A 12,843-nucleotide genomic window follows, 5' to 3' on the forward strand; every position below is an offset into this window, starting at 1 on the left:
GGAAAAATAAAAGGAGTAGTCGGGCTAAACTCTTTCACCCATCTGTTTCTGAGAGTGTGAGTAATGAAAAGTTCACACCTCCAGGGTGAGACACGGCATCCATTTTGATGAGGCAATAAAGGGACTTGATAAGTAAATCAATCTTTCCTCCTCCAGAGTGTGACTTTTCAATGACACTGCATCTGTGGGGGAAAAATGGACAGAGAGCCAACTGCAACATTTCTGAATCGTGTGTGGACATGAATAAAATTATTATTCCACATTCTGGAATGGTGTGACAGAGGAACATGTGTTTATGCCTGTCCGGGGGGTTGTAGTTGCCTGATGAGTTGCAACAGGTGTGTATGTTTGTCCAGGGGGCTGTAGTTGCCTGATGAGTTGTAACAGGTTTGTATGTTTGTCCAGGGGGCTGTAGTTGCCTGATGAGTTGTAACAGGTTTGTATGTTTGTCCAGGGGGTTGTAGTTGCCTGATGAGTTGCAACATGTGTGTATGTTTGTCCAGGGGGTTGTAGTTGCCTGATGAGTTGTAACAGGTTTGTATGTTTGTCCAGGGGGTTGTAGTTGCCTGATGAGTTGTAACAGGTTTGTATGTTTGTCCAGGGGTTTGTAGTTGCCTGATGAGTTGTAACAGGTTTGTATGTTTGTCCAGGGGGTTGTAGTTGCCTGATGAGTTGTAACAGGTTTGTATGTTTGTCCAGGGGGCTGTAGTTGCCTGATGAGTTGTAACAGGTTTGTATGTTTGTCCAGGGGGTTGTAGTTGCCTGATGAGTTGTAACAGGTTTGTATGTTTGTCCAGGGGGTTGTAGTTGCCTGATGAGTTGCAACATGTGTGTATGTTTGTCCAGGGGGCTGTAGTTGCCTGATGAGTTGTAACAGGTTTGTATGTTTGTCCAGGGGGTTGTAGTTGCCTGATGAGTTGTAACAGGTTTGTATGTTTGTCCAGGGGGTTGTAGTTGCCTGATGAGTTGTAACAGGTTTGTATGTTTGTCCAGGGGTTTGTAGTTGCCTGATGAGTTGTATGTGCATCTGCAAAAGCCATCCTTTGTTATGATTTCAAACCACAGGAACAAAAACGAGTCTAAAAATCTTGATAACCGTTTGTCTGTCCCTCATGGGCATACTAAACAGAAGTAAAGACTTAAAAGAGTGGATTAAAACTCCCTTTTATCCGGCAGAAGGAAGATAGAGAGCTCAGACGCTGAGTCACACGTTTCTTATCCAGAAGTGGTATTTAGAAGTGCCATACATTCTTCCATACATTCAGTCTGATTCAAATCTACTTCAGCGAATCCAAACATTTCTGTCAGCATGTGCCTCTGAGTTGACAGGTAGAAGGCAAACTAGCTAGCTACGTATATCCCCAAGGATGTCTGTTGTTACTGTCAGATATAACGCCTCTTCGGAGCGTTGTCATGAGGAATGCCAGTTATAGAACTGAAGCTCTCGCATATAAATGAACAAGCTTGGCAAAGTTAACAGCCTGAATTTTTTTTTAAGGATTAAAATAGAGAACAGAGCCTTGTACGGTAAATAAATAATCAACGAGGAGACTCACCCCCACCCCGTCTTCTTGTCGGTACTGCTTCCAGGCTCGGCCAGTGTCACTGAACAGCAGCAGGTAGCCGCTGACCCAGTCTGAGCCTCCGTAGCGCCCCTGTGTGGCGACGGCCGTCACCTCCATCCTGTCCCTGAGGTCCAGCTGCAGCCAAGGCTCTCTGTCTGTCACCTGGGGAGACCAGCCTCCCGCTCCTCGGGAGACCAGAGAGAGAAAACAGCTCAGAACAGGAAGGTGTAGAAAGTGACCTAGCATGTGACACAGCAGGAGTAGAAACACACAAACACAAACAGATGCGTAGTCCAGACAGCTAGCTCCAGTGCGAAATATTATTTTCCTTAAAACTTCAGCCGATTCAGAGAATATCGAATGTGTGCGAGAGAGTGGGATTGTATCTGGTGACAGGTCACTGTGGCAGTTATTATAACTATAGAGCTGTGAGTCTGCTTTGTCAGACAGGAATAATAAGGCATTATTCAGCTGGGCATTTGGGTTAATTAATTCAGACTCCCTGGATGTACTCTACTATAGGTTAGAATGATCTCAACCCTGTCTAAAAGCAAATACAATTTAATTTGATTTGATCTAATGTAGCCTTATTGGAGGTGATTTGGACAGTGCACTGTAAAAGGGTTACTGTCAATTCAACAGTAGCTTACAGAGAGCTCAGTGGTACAAGTACAATTCTGTATTTAATATTACAGCACACCTGCTGTAATACGAATACGGTATCAAAGCAAGTACTGTGTAATGACACACAGTACAATATTGTAAAATTGACTGTATTATACTGTAAAAAACTAAATGCTGCCATAATCAGAATGAATGAATAAATGAATACATGAAATTCATTGGCGGGAAGCGGTTTGTATTTCACAGTATTTTACTGTAATTACAAGGGATTGTTGCAAGCAGATTGGCTGCTAGGTAAAGTGTTTACACATTACAGCGTATTAATGAATATTTGGTGTATTATATCAATTGCACTTCTAGAGGCCTTAACAAAGGCTTCCAAACTGGCAGCGACAATAGGGCAAAACAGACCAAATGGCAAAATGCTGAACCATTTCAGGTTTAAGACTTGCTGCCACTCCAATCTGTCCCCTATACAATTTAAATGGAAATAACCACATTGGCTGGACTTCGCTAAAGACCCGCAGATCTCTACATTACTCCCTTTTTGTTCACAAAGTCCTTCTTCATAAACTTCCATCTTATCTAACTTTGCTGTTGAAGTATTTTTATTTTACCTTTATTTAACTAGGCAAGTCAGTTAAGAACAAATATTATTTATTATTTATAATCTTATTTACAATGACAACCTAGGAACAGTGGGTTAACTGCCTTGTTCAGGGGCAGAATGACCGATTTCTAGCTTGTCAGCTAAGGGATTCGATCTTGCAACTTTTAGTTACGGACCCAACGCTCTAACCGCTAGGCTACCTGCTGCCCCACTATATAGACATCTGAGTTGTCTGACCCGTTCACAGGTTTGATTAACTCTTGAGGTTCCTAGGGTCTCCACAAAGCTAGGTAAATCTGCTTTTAGTTTTATGCACCGTATTGCTGGAACACAATTCAAAATACATTTAATCTTGATGTTCTGGTGCCGTTCCGGCAATTTAACGTATTGATTGAGGACTTAATTGTGGAGGAATGTAACTGTTTTTCTGGGTGATTTGTGATGTTTTATTTCTGCTTCCCATGACTGTGTTTTTGTATTTGAATGTGTGTATATATACAGTATTTTTTGTATAATGTGTCTACATTGTATTATACAGGGTGAATATGGAAAAGAGAACTAGGTCTCAATATGTCTTTCCTGTAAAAATAAAAAGATTGAATAAATACTAAGCACTTCTGAAATTGGAAATCTAGTAACTATAAGACTCAAGATTGGTTGGTTCTAGAGGTTTTGCGGGTTTCCTCTGAATTAGGGAAGACTGCCTTAAGTTACTGTGCCCTCCTGGAATGACCTACAGGTCTCTCTAAAACTTGATTCTTAAGTCTCATAAGGTACATTTAGCACTCTGATAAAAAAATGTGACCAATGAAAACTGCACGTTTTGATTTATTGTATATATTTGTTTTTACTGCCCTTTTGAATGTAACATAATTTATATGAAATTCTGTAACTGGAATTTTGTAAGGATCATTGTTGAATTGTTGTTCACATTAGATGATATGTTGTTTTCAGAGAACCATTGGAAACGAAACCGTGGTCTCAATGCTTCCCGCTGGTTAAATAAAGGTTCATAAAAGACTCATTAACAAACTAAAATGTACAATATGCTGTAGTAAATTGTTTTACTGTTCATAAAACCAAAAATGTGTGTATAAATTACAGTTTTCCGTTACAGTGTGGTATAAGGCTATCCCTTATGTATCAGTCTTGGTAGTGCGCTAGACTGATCCTTCCAGCCGGATCTGAACTAATTCGAGCTTTTCTTTCTTGTCTTTCTGGTAGTGAACCATTAATGGCTTCAATACTGTAGGTCTTCCTTGGAAAAACAGAGGTAAACATGAAACCAAAACAACTAACGATAGACTTTGATCCTAGCCTGATATTGGTATTCAACATTCTGTTACACGCAGTGTCGTTACTCTAAAATATGAACACAGTCTTGATAACCCTTAGCCTGCGGACCTCCCAGATAAACTAACGGAGAAACAGACATGCTAGCAGAGAATGATTAGTAGTCTGTCATTGAGATGCATATATCCTGGTATGTTTTTTCCTAAGCTTGAAAATACTTAAGAAAAAAACACCTCTCCATTTAAGCTATGCATTTCCAGTATATGGGAAGCTTGTCGAAGCGTTAGGTGAGAGGTAGATCTAATGTATTTTGTGTGTGTGTCTGTATATTGAATTTCTAATTTAATTTCAAGATTTACTGAGGGAAACACATTGCCCAGTCCATCTCCATCAAATATAGCACTGTTATGAATTCAGCGGCTAAGATTCCACAGAGGGTGGAGATATTGTAAAGTATGGTGTGTTTTTTAAAGATGAGTTTAATCCCCACAGCTACTCAGTCGTTGAGCGGAAGAAGACAGGTTAGCGCTGGCAGGAAGGTTCATTACTCAGCTGCTGAAGGCTGGTACACACCACCATGGGAGCAGATGAGTGCAGCATATCAAACCAGAGTCTGAGCAACAGAGGAAGCATCGTTTACGGTTGTTACAGACACACGTAGGGAGGTTGGCCGTGGCTAAAAATAACCCAGGGTACAGTCAGCGTTTGATGGACAGGGTGTGAAAAATATATGTGCATATCTGCTAACCTGGGACGTCTGTGGTTGTTATACACTGCTCAAAAAAATAAAGGGAACACTTAAACAACACAATGTAACTCCAAGTCAATCACACTTCTGTGAAATCAAACTGTCCACTTAGGAAGCAACACTGATTGACAATAAATTTCACATGCTGTTGTGCAAATGGAATAGACAAAAGGTGGAAATTATAGGCAATTAGCAAGACACCCCCAATAAAGGAGTGATTCTGCAGGTGGTGACCACAGACCACTTCTCAGTTCCTATGCTTCCTGGCTGATGTTTTGGTCACTTTTGAATGCTGGCGGTGCTCTCACTCTAGTGGTAGCATGAGACGGAGTCTACAACCCACACAAGTGGCTCAGGTAGTGCAGCTCATCCAGGATGGCACATCAATGCGAGCTGTGGCAAGAAGGTTTGCTGTGTCTGTCAGCGTAGTGTCCAGAGCATGGAGGCGCTACCAGGAGACAGGCCAGTACATCAGGAGACGTGGAGGAGGCCGTAGGAGGGCAACAACCCAGCAGCAGGACCGCTACCTCCGCCTTTGTGCAAGGAGGAGCACTGCCAGAGCCCTGCAAAATGACCTCCAGCAGGCCACAAATGTGCATGTGTCTGCTCAAACGGTCAGAAACAGACTCCATGAGGGTGGTATGAGGACCCGACGTCCACAGGTGGGGGTTGTGCTTACAGCCCAACACCGTGCAGGACGTTTGGCATTTGCCAGAGAACACCAAGATTGGCAAATTCGCCACTGGCGCCCTGTGCTCTTCACAGATGAAAGCAGGTTCACACTGAGCACATGAGCACATGTGACAGACGTGACAGAGTCTGGAGACGCCGTGGAGAACGTTCTGCTGCCTGCAACATCCTCCAGCATGACCGGTTTGGCGGTGGGTCAGTCATGGTGTGGGGTGGCATTTCTTTGTGGGGCCGCACAGCCCTCCATGTGCTCACCTGACTGCCATTAGGTACCGAGATGAGATCCTCAGAGCCCTTGTGAGACCATATGCTGACACATGCACATTTGTGGCCTGCTGGAGGTCATTTTGCAGGGCTCTGGCAGTGCTCCTCCTTGCACAAAGGCGGAGGTAGCGGTCCTGCTGCTGGGTTGTTGCCCTCCTACGGCCTCCTCCACGTCTCCTGATGTACTGGCCTGTCTCCTGGTAGCGCCTCCATGCTCTGGACACTACGCTGACAGACACAGCAAACCTTCTTGCCACAGCTCGCATTGATGTGCCATCCTGGATGAGCTGCACTACCTGAGCCACTTGTGTGGGTTGTAGACTCCGTCTCATGCTACCACTAGAGTGAGAGCACCGCCAGCATTCAAAAGTGACCAAAACATCAGCCAGGAAGCATAGGAACTGAGAAGTGGTCTGTGGTCACCACCTGCAGAATCACTCCTTTATTGGGGGTGTCTTGCTAATTGCCTATAATTTCCACCTTTTGTCTATTCCATTTGCACAACAGCATGTGAAATTTATTGTCAATCAGTGTTGCTTCCTAAGTGGACAGTTTGATTTCACAGAAGTGTGATTGACTTGGAGTTACATTGTGTTGTTTAAGTGTTCCCTTTATTTTTTTGAGCAGTGTATATTTATAAGTATGTTAAAGGCCATACAGTGCAGAGCAGTTTAGAAAGCAGGCATGAATGTACAATTCCAGCAACTCTACGTTGTTGCCACATTGACTACAGACCAGACTGAGGAGTATGGATTACATGGGACAATTAGGTTGGCCTTTGAGTTGATCAATACTTTGACACGTTTAACATTACATGAGGGAACGCCACTGATGTTTAGTGATCAGACACAGGTAGCTGACTCTAAATGAAACAGCTGGCAATTAATCTAACTGCTCACAACCATAGAATTAAATGACGAGAAATTGTTGTTACCGATAGTTTATGTTTATTAATTAAGCTACATGTGGAAATGAAATGTTAAACAAACATACTCGGCACGTGATGTTCATGGGAAGTAGGCATCATGAGGATCATTATTACTGACATGTCTACTCAGTGTTGAGCATGGTCATAGTCTTTACTCACCATCTCGTCTGTTGAGCTTGGCGAAGAGTGGAGCGTTACTGATGGAGGACTGCGAGGACCTCTCAAAGGAGGCCTGAAGCAGATTTGATACCAAAGGGCCATCACAGTTATCTAAAAAGACCAAAACCAGAACACTCAGGTCAGTAAGATCATAAAGTAGTCTGAATACTGTAGCAAATATGCTTTCCACATACATTGTATAACATTGAAATGATCCTATTTCCTGTGATCTCCTTGAGCATGTATTAGACTGTCTTCAGTTAATGATTGATGACATTTAAGTGAGGTTCACTGGCTCCAGTATCTGCCAAATGACAGTGTATTGTATATGCAGACAAACGTGACAACCAACTCATTAAACTCTGATGGCATTAGACACAAAAGATGGGAAAGACAAATGGTTCTGAGAAGGGTTACACCTCTAATGCTTCATTTCAAAGTCATGCACAGGCTGATGAAATATGAGTTCTCCTAACTTTGTCTCTTCGTTTGCCAAGCTTTACCGTTCTTTGTGGACTGGGAGACTTAACTAATTACATGTGTCATAAATGAGTCAAATATTTTGGCATTTGTGATGGAGCACCACAGTGAAAGTTAATTTACCCATTGTTGTTATAGTCCTTGATACAAGAATGATGGGAAATACAATTATTCTCATTATAAATTATCAGTCATATATGTCATATATCATTGATTCATAGTGGATAATACATGGATTCCATCATTCTGAAGCTAGCCCTCTTCATCTAGGAATGTGCACCATTTTGTTTACGTTTGTCTCTAGAGAATGTGGATAGTTTGACGATTAGTTATTCAGAAAGTACAGAGACCTTCAAATGACCGACAACAAACCGCCTAGAACATGGATCATCAACGGCGGGCCAATTTTTTCTTGAGTGGATGGTCGGGGGACTGGAATGTAATGACAAATAATTTGTAGACATCAATCTACACACAATACACCATAATAACGAAGCGAAAAAAGGTTTTTATAATTTTTTGCAAATGTTAAAAAAAAATTCAAAACAGAAATACCTTATTTACATAAGTATTCAGACCCTTTACTATGAGACTCGAAATTGAGCTCAGGTGAATTCTGTTTCCATCGATCATCCTTGAGATGTTTCTACAACTTCATTAGAGTCCACCTGTTGTAAATTCAATTGATTGGACATGATTTGTAAAGGCACACACCTGTCTATATAAGGCCCCACAGTTGACAGTGTATGTCAGAGCAAAAACTAAGCCATGAGTTTGAAGGATCTGGGGAAGGGGACCAAATAATTTCTGCAGCAGTGAAGGTCTCCAAGAACACAGTGGCCTCCATCATTTTTAAATGGAAGAAGTTTGGACCCACCACCCGGCCAAACTGAGCAATCGGGGAGAAGGGTATTTGTCAGAGAGGTGACCATGAACCCGATGGTCACTCTGACAGAGCTCCAGAGTCCCTCTATGGAGATGGGAGAACCTTTTAATCAGGCCCTCATGGTAGAGTGCCCAGACGGAAGCCTAAATGCCAAGCGTCACATCTGGAGGAAACCTGGCACCATCCCTACGGTAAAGCATGGTGGTGACAGCATCATGATGTGGGGATGTTTTTCAGTGGCAGCGACTGAGAGACTAATGAGGATCGAAGGAAAGATGAATGGAGAAAAGTACAGAGAGAGACTTGATGAAAACCTGCTCCAGATCACTCAGGACCTCAGACTGGGGTGAAGGTTCACCTTCCAACAGGACAACGACCGAAAGCACACAGCCAAGACAACGCAGGAGTGGCTTCAGGACAAGCCTCAAGGCTCCACATCCAACCTGACAGAGCTTGAGAGGATCTGCAGAGAAGAATGGGAGAAATTCCCCAAATACAGGTGTGCCAAGCTTGTAGTGTCATACCCAAGAAGACTCGAGGCTGTAATCACTGCCATAGGTGCTTCAACAAAAAACTGAGTAAATGGTATGAATACTTATGTAAATGTGATATTTCAGATTTTTATTTTTAATAAATTTGCAAAAATTTCTAAAAACCTGTTTTTGCTTTGTCATTATGGGGTATGGTGTGTAGATTGATGAGTGGAAAAAAATAATTCAATCTATTTTAGAATAAGGCTGTAATGTAACAAAATGATGAAATAGTCAAGGGATCTGAATACTTTCCGAATCCACAGTATGTTTATCTCTTAGACCACATCTGTCCAATTTATTCCACGGAGGACCGAGTGTCTCTGGGTTTTCCCTCCTCCCTTGTACTTGATTGTTGAATTAAGGTCACTAATTAGTAAAATAACTCCCCTCTCCTGGATGTCATGGTCTTAATTTAAAGGAAAAAAGGAAAAACCCACAGACACTAGGCCCTCCATGGAATAAGTTTGACACCTCTTAGACTTTCTCGCTTTCCCTGAGGCCAATTAGTACATTACATCATTGATTCAGTAGTACCTCATTGACCTGCTGAGACCTGCTGCTTTCCACTGCACCTTATTGCCACTCACCATAGCGATGCTGAGAACAGTTTGTTTACAGACTGGAGTGAATGCCAGCATGAGACTCAGCTCCACAGAGAAGTGTGGTATATGTCTCCTTTTCATAGTTCTCTATTCTCTCTGGCTCCCTCTTCTATTTCCTTGCATTTCTCTCTCACTCCTCTCCTCTGAACAGTTGCCCGCCCCCAGCTCAACTGTCTCTCTTTCTCTCTCTTTCTCATTAGAGCATATTTCCTCTCATCTTCTCTCCTCTGTGATTGCTGGGGACAGCTTTTTCCCTCGTCAGCTGGATGAGGCTTTGCCCTCAGATTGCAGTCTGGGACCTGTCACTGACCCCCTCCCCCTACCTCCTCCCCTCAGAGGAATGCAGAGGAAGACTGTGTCTACTCTATACACTCTCCAGAGGCCTGCGGTTTTAGTTGCCAAGCGGTAGCTAAGCTGATTATTCAGCTAATTAACCTTTTCACGAGTCTGCTCAATAAGACACACATCAAAAAAGGTGGCTCCAGGTTTTATGAATTGATTTCCAACAACATCATGAGAGAGAAAGAGATGAGAGAGTGACAGCAGGAAGAAGAGACATATGATGAAAGCAGGTAGAAAGGGTGCAGGGTGGAGAGGGGTCCGGCAGCATGCAGGGTGGAGGGGTCCGACAGGGTGCAGGATGCAGGGTGGAGAGGGGTCCAGTGTGGAGGTGTGGAGGCCCCTCTTGTTAACTCTGTGTGATTCGTTTCCGCTAAGATACGTCAGAGACAGACAGAGTAGCCTTTACATTCTGTTAAAAAACAAGAAGAAGAAAGGTTGGAAGATGTGATTATGTGGTTCTAAGCTGTGAGGCTGTAGTGGCCAGGGAATGATATGATACCCAATGAGGGCTCTAAGTACCTAAAGGAAAGGAAAGCAGCGAGGCTCCAATCCCCTCAGAAACATACAGGGTATACTGTAGAATCACTGGGATATCCCCAAGCCTTAACCGCTACGGATTGGAGAAAAAAACATTTAGAAATTCACACATATCACAGATTTTGTGGTGTTATTTGCAGCTAAATTTTTTAAAACAAATTATAACAATCTAAGCAAGAAGTGAAAATGAGGTAGGTGTCCCTTGCCTTCTCTGCATTGCTCACCTTCCAGTACTCTTTGTTAAAAGACCTCAAGCAGTTTGCCTACCATGTCCTTGTGCTGCCCACACACTGTCCTTTGTGGCAGTCACATCTGCAATAAGCCTCAAGGTTGTTGTCAACCGTATTGGACTACACAGTCTTTGAAAGCAAGGAGAGCCTTGAGTGCAATCCAATTGACTCCTCTTATTGATCTGCTTAATATTGTACAGTAAATTGTCATACCTTGATTATATAAGCACTTTCTCTCTCCCTCTCTCCCCCCCCCTCTCTCTCTTTATCTAGCTTTCCTTCTCACTCTCTCTGACTCTCTCTCTCTCTCTCTAGCTTTCTTTCTCACTCTATCTCTCTCATGTTTAATGTGATAATACAAGTGATCAATTGTTTCCACTTCTGAGGTATGAGGTTTAGTCATGCATAGTAATTAAATCAGGGCCACCTGCTATGTGTGTGGCATATGCCAAACTGCATTACATTTATCTGAAATGTAATTCATGCATTACCTCCCCCTTACATTGTCAAAAACATTATTGTATCTTACATGTAAATTAATCGGATTTCCATTCCATTTAAATTCACATCACACACAACTCTTTAAACACTGTTGGGTACCAGCTACCGGGCGATAGTTGCTAGTCCATTGTCCAATTTTTGTTGAGGATCTATGAGAAAACATGACAAGACTGGTTTCAGTTGAGGATAGGTCTAAAGAAGATCTACAACCATCTTCTCTCAACCGTGACCTTCAGTGCAGCCATTTCTATCAGATGCAATATCGTAAGGTACTTCAGTGGAGCATAAACACCTATACAACATAAAACTGGGGTTCTACAGCCATAATAACAGAGGTCAAGGTCATATCCATGGCAACAGCCTTTAGCTGTACAGAGGGTATAAATGGCCCAAATATCTCTTGTGCACCTCTCCTCCACACCTTGACAGGTCATGAGTAGAATATTAGAGGATTGGATTGGCATGTGAATATTGCAGTAATCAAAAACAAAAACATTCCACAACTTGGAATACAATCGTGAGTTATGAAAGCCCCATCCATGTCAGTGCGAGACAGCGAGAGAACTGCCTGTGGACTCAATAACACTGGGGGCAAGCTGCTTAGCATGGCTTTGCAGGCTCTGACACGCGGTGGATCATCGGCTATCTTTAAAACGAGGGCCTATTCTGGCACTGTCAGCCAGGCACCTTTCTCTCAAGGTCTCAGCCCATTCTGAGCAGAGAGAAAACACAGGTTTCCACTGCATTTTCTGAATAAAATAACTCAACTGAATCAGAATATTCAGTATTCTGTAGAATAACTCAACTGAATCAGAATATACTGTATTCTGTAGAATAACTCAACTGAATCAGAATATACTGTATTCTTTAGAATAACTCAACTGAATCAGAATATTCAGCATTCTGTAGAATAACTCAACTGAATCAGAATATTCAGTATTCTGTAGAATAACTCAACTGAATCAGAATATTCAGTATTCTGTAGAATAACTCAACTGAATCAGAATATTCAGTATTCTGTAGAATAACTCAACTGAATCAGAATATTCAGTATTCTGTAGAATAACTCAACTGAATCAGAATATTCAGTATTCTGAAGAATAACTCAACTGAATCAGAATATTCAGTATTCTGTAGAATAACTTAACTGAATCAGAATATTCAGTATTCTGTAGAATAACTCAACTGAATCAGATTATTCAGTATTCTGTATAATGGTTCTTCTGTGTTGTGTAATACAAAACTATGTTTTACTTTCAGTTCTCTGTCTTAGCACATTACTTTGCCGCACAGATGAAAAGCTGATATAGCTTATGACGTTAACTACTGTAAGGTTTGACGTATCCTGGCCTTTCTGGGGAATTTGCATGTAATTGCAAACACATTTCCGCTAAGCTCTCAGCAGCTCACGGTGGCAGCTGCCTCTGCGTCTACCAATCTCACAGGAGTCTATGGCCTTGAGAAAGAAAAATAAAAAGATAATATCAATATTTACTCAAGGGAATTCTTGGTCAACCCAGGCCACTGTTGCTGCATGTCATGAAACCAAATTCCATTTTAATACAGTCAAATGTTCCCTTTTCCATTTTAATATATAGTACCAGTTAGAAGATTGGACACACCTACTCATTCAAGGGTTTTTCTTTATTTGTACTATTTTCTAAATTGTAGAATAATGGTGAAGACATCAAAACTATGAAACAACACATATGGAATCATTTCTTAAGCAAAAAAGTGTTATGAGATTATTTGAAGTAGCCACCCTTTACCTTGATAACAGCTTTGAACACTCTTGGCATTCTCTCAACCAGCTTCATGAGGTAGTCACCTGGGATGCATTTCAACTAACAG

The 12,843-nt window shown here is 42.0% G+C and overlaps 1 protein-coding gene across 1 annotated transcript in view; it reads right to left on the reverse strand.

Moving 5' to 3' along the window:
• Positions 1-12,843, reverse strand: part of LOC120063686 (contactin-associated protein-like 5) — a 191,697-nt gene that overhangs the window by 95,695 nt on the left and 83,159 nt on the right. Inside the window, exons 2-3 of the mRNA XM_039013980.1 lie at positions 6,882-6,992; positions 1,557-1,750 (exon numbers count right to left, since the gene is read on the reverse strand). Coding sequence (XP_038869908.1) covers positions 1,557-1,750; positions 6,882-6,992 — 305 coding nt within the window. The remainder of the gene's footprint in view (positions 1-1,556; positions 1,751-6,881; positions 6,993-12,843) is intronic.

Source organism: Salvelinus namaycush, chromosome 19, assembly GCF_016432855.1.
Source record: "Salvelinus namaycush isolate Seneca chromosome 19, SaNama_1.0, whole genome shotgun sequence".
Taxonomy (NCBI): domain Eukaryota; kingdom Metazoa; phylum Chordata; class Actinopteri; order Salmoniformes; family Salmonidae; genus Salvelinus; species Salvelinus namaycush.